The sequence below is a fragment of the Vigna umbellata genome, chromosome 4 (genome assembly GCF_029865625.1).
Source record: "Vigna umbellata cultivar VRB3 chromosome 4, Vumbellata_1.0, whole genome shotgun sequence".
Taxonomy (NCBI): domain Eukaryota; kingdom Viridiplantae; phylum Streptophyta; class Magnoliopsida; order Fabales; family Fabaceae; genus Vigna; species Vigna umbellata.
The window spans coordinates 22,735,952-22,740,509 of NC_142168.1; the positions used below are offsets into that span (position 1 = coordinate 22,735,952).

Below are 4,558 nucleotides of genomic sequence, written 5' to 3' on the forward strand. Positions count from 1 at the left end.
AGAACCTGATTTGCCTCCATTGGAACCGTATCACACAAGACTTTGTCAATATCTCTCCATGTTCACTAAGCCATTGACGTTTGTATGGCCTTGGGTAGGGTTTTGTCTCCAAATTCAATTTGGTAACTATGAGTGAACATATTTTCCCTTGAATGGAACATCTAGTATGAAAAATATTTTCTCTTTGGATTTGGTCCAAAGCTTGAATCTTACTTCCAGAAGCCTCCTAACGATTAACAAATCAACCTCCAATGCATTCACCTCCACCTTTGTCTCTTCCTTCTCTTCTTCACTTGAAGGTTCACTATCTATTTCTTCATTTATTAACATAACCATATTCTTTTTTTTTTCCAGAAATTATGAAGCATAATGTCCTCTTCCCAAAAACTTAAAACATTTTATTTCACTAATCTTCCTTTTAGGTGATGAATTATTATACCTATTAGGTGACTTTCCATGTGAAGATGTGTTAAACTTGAGCGAACTCCTTCATCCTTCACAACCTTAACGTTCCAACTAGAAGTATTATTATTATTAAAGCTCCTCCTCATGGTTCACTTTCTCTGAAATGTTGGAATTGTGCAACATAATAATGATGTTTAGACAAAACCAAGAGGGAATGAATCGATTTGTTAATAAAGCTATATACTTTTTTATAAAGCAAAATGTATATGTTTATACACTACATGTTCATACATTATATGCGAGATTTGGACAGTAAATGTGTCACTCTTTTTACCGAAGAATTTATCGTTCATAAATGCATTGGTAATAAGTTATTAATTACCGACAAATTTTATAAATAGATTATCCATTTATCGACGAAAAAAAATTTCAGTTACCAATACATATTTCATTTATCGACGAAAAAATTCATCGACAATTGAAATATGTATTATTAACAAATTCACTGACAAAATATTTTGTTAATAACAAATCCATTGATAAAAAATTTGTCGGAAATTAAAATTTCTAAATCCATCGATAATTCAAATTTATCGGCAGATTTATTTTTGTTGATTAAATTTTGTTGGCAATTTCAGAAATTTTGTAGTGAGTTAACATAGGCTGAAGAAATGAACATAGTTATCTAGGTAAAAGTCCGAGTTGAGTTGGCTCGTATAAGATCTAGTTGAGTCGGCTCGTGTAAGGTCAAGTTGAGTCAATCATAGCCAAAAATTGAGTCGAATTGACATTGTCTTAGATTAAGTCAAATCAATTTTTTTCTTAGTTAACCTAAACTCAAGTAGAGCTGAGTTGACATTGATCCAAGTCAAATCAAGTCGATTCAGAACTATATTGGCTTAAATAAGCTTTGACTAATATTGAGGTAAGACCATTCATACTTAAATCGAGTCAAATAAACTAATTAAACTCAAACAAGCACAAATAAGCCTGAATTTAAGTAAAACTGAATCAACTTAAATATATTATATCAATCTCACTACAATTAATCCAATTGATAAAATAAATTTAATGTAAATTTAATGAAAGAATTAAATATAATAAATCTAATTAAAATGAAATTAAATATAAATTCAATCTATTTTATTAAATTTAAATTAAATTTAGAGTGACATCATCATACTTAGATAGCTACTTATGTGAGATATACCAACATTGGGTTGTGTAGCCACGTTACCTATTTTCACATGTGGTTGTCGTGAAAGTTCAGATTGAGGTAACATGACGGTGATAGAACACAATATTGCATCTTCATGGACACAATACGTAAAATTATAATATAATTTTATAACTATTAGAAGAGAAGAACAAATGGAACATAAAACTTAAAAATAGAGGTTAGATAAGTAAAAAAAAAAAAAAAAAACTCGTATATCATGCATAAATGATATTTTGACGTACATAAACTTTTTATATTTATTCATTTGATACTATATGTTATGCTATATTACACTTCTCCATAACATGGCCAAGTTATCCAACGCAACACGTGAAGTTCCACCTTCACCCAATGCTTCTGCTGCAATGATTTTCATTTTGAAAACCCTCTGACGAATTTCCTTCCCCGTGTCCGATTAACATGATGGTGACAGAACACAACATTGCATCTTCATGAAAATTTTATTAAGTTTTTCTACAGAATTTGTTATTATTGGAAAAGAAAAAACTTGTTAAATGGAACATAGATTTATAACTATTAGGAAGAGAAGAAAAACAGATGGAACATAAAGCTTACAAACAGAAGTTAAATACTGAAATAACTCGTTTCCCATAACGTAGCCAACTTATTCAACGCAACACGTGAAGTTCCACGTTCACCCAATGCTTCTGCAGCACTGAGTTTCATCTTGAAAACCTTCTGACGAATTTCTTTCCCCTTGTCCGATTCCATGAGTTCCTTCAGTCGCTCCCCCAACTCACTCCCACTCACTGACCCATCTTTCTCCTCCTTCAGCGCCAAAGCAACTTTCATTTCCTGAACCATAAACACCCTATTCAGCTTCTGCTCGGCGTACAATGGCCACGCCACCATTGGCACCCCTTCGCACACGGATTCCAGCACCGAGTTCCACCCGCAGTGAGTCACAAACCCCCCCACTGAGTCATGACTCAGAATCTCCCTCTGTGGGGCCCAGTCCCGCACCACCAACCCCTTCTCCTTCGTCCTCTCCAAAAATCCTTCTGGCAACAACTCGTCCAGACTCGGTTTCTCCTCCACCGAGTCACCACATTCCAACTCGGTCCTCACCACCCACAAGAACCTTTGCTGGCTCTTCTCTAACCCAATAGCCATCTCCTTCAACTGCTCCCTCGAGAACAACCCCATGCTTCCGAAACACAACAACACCACGCTCTGACTCGGTTGCGACTCGAGCCAACTCAGACATCCTTTGTCTTTTTCCCCATATGATGCAGAAATCACGGGGCCCACACAAAACAACGGAGGCACGGTCCCGTCGTCGTTCAACACTGCAATGGCTTTCTCTTCAATCGCTTCACAAGTGTTTATTATAATCCCAGAACTACCCTTCATGGCTTCCGCTATCTGAGAGAAAATCTGGTTAGTGTAGTTCAAAGGATCGATGGATTCGTTTGGAAAGTCATCGATGGAGATAGCAGGCAACCCTGGGAAGTGAAGTAGAAACTGTTGATCTTTGATTTGTTTTGGGAGAGTGGTGGAGATATGAAAAAGCACAACGAGGCTGGAGGCTGCGGATGTGTAGTAGAAGAAAGTGGGGATGTTTGTGGTGAGATTTTCAGTGAGAGTTTTGGGGTTGCTGAAGTTTAAGAAGTCAATGACAAGGGCTTTGATGTTGGAGGCTTTGATGAGGCTTTGGAGTGCAAGGGCAACGTTTTGTGTGCTGTGTCGGGAGAGTTCGAGGGAGATGAGGTGAGGGGGGAGGGAAGGGGTGTCGAGGGGGAGTTGGGCCATGGGAACGCTGTGGAAAGTGATAGCGGGGATGGTGGCGGAGACGGCGGCGATGTATTGGGCGTTGGAGTTGCAGGCTAGGGTGAAAGTGGCGTTGGGGGATGGGGTGAGGATGAGGATGGTGATGGAAAGAGAAGGGTGGTGGGATAGAATGAGCTTGCCTAGCTCCACCATGGACACTAGGTGACCCCTACCAATGTTAGGGTACAGAACAATGGTGTCTTTCATGTTGGAGAAGAAAGGTGAGTAGAGTATGGAGTCCTACGCAAGTTGCTTCTGGCTCTATTTATGGACAAAGAGCCATGTGTTTCGTTCTTTTGTCCTATTTAGCACTGGTAATATTCTTTATTTTGTATAATTATTACATCCTTATTATTTTTCTTTATTATATTATGTATTTTATAAATTTATAAATTTTGTTTCTTTATAAACGTATATTAATGGATCAACATATTATATATATATATATATATATATATATATATATATATATATATATATATTTGTTTATTTTCATTCAAAGTATGATATATATGATTCATAGTTTAAATTTGAGTAAAATAAACTCATAACTGCTCATGTATAATTTTATTTTTGAAAATAATAAAGTAGTTGTTATAATTTTTTGTTTAAACATTTGGTTGATTATCGTTTTTTTTAAAAAAAATCTTAGTTATATTCATAATAGTCTCAATGAGATATTTTTGAAAATGTATAATAAATAGGCTCTAGTTAATAATGTTGTCTAAATTGTTAATGACGATGCACAATAGACATACTTTTGTGGATTTTATTATGACGTGGAATTTTAATTTTGTTGTAGTGCTTTAGGTTAAAATTACAACATGTTGATACTCTTATAGATAAAACACAGATTTAGGGATTTGAAGCATTTGAGTATTGATCGAAGGACCAGTGAATGTGATTTTGAGTCCAAATTGTGTGTACGTTGATGATGAAACGTTTTCACTAGTGAATGTGAGTTTCATTTCATTTCATGGATGGTTGTCGATTATTTTAATTCGCTGGGTATTTACTGTCGTGGTTGGGTGCTGCATTTTCGTTTTGAGATGAGAATGTTTTGTTGTTAGGGATAGTAATTGTTATTTATGCATTGTCTTGTTGAATGTGGTCAATTTGTCTCTTATTTTATTAAAAGACAAA

At 35.5% G+C, this 4,558-nt stretch overlaps 1 protein-coding gene across 2 annotated transcripts; it reads right to left on the reverse strand.

Moving 5' to 3' along the window:
• Positions 1-1,814: 1,814 nt before the first annotated feature.
• LOC124822034 (UDP-glycosyltransferase 2-like) lies at positions 1,815-3,665 on the reverse strand. Of its 2 annotated transcripts, XM_088113540.1 has the most exons (2): positions 2,278-3,665; positions 1,815-1,966 (listed from the first exon to the last, which is right to left on the reverse strand). In XM_088113540.1, exons 1-2 carry the CDS (start codon positions 3,620-3,622, stop codon positions 1,908-1,910), a joined length of 1,404 nt encoding a protein of 467 aa, XP_087969666.1. In that variant the 5' UTR covers positions 3,623-3,665; the 3' UTR covers positions 1,815-1,907. The 2 variants fall into 2 exon arrangements, with proteins under 2 accessions (XP_087969666.1, XP_047149943.2); XM_047293987.2 differs by lacking the exon at positions 1,815-1,966 and having other exon boundaries at positions 2,052-3,663.
• Between the last annotated feature and the right edge of the window lie 893 nt (positions 3,666-4,558).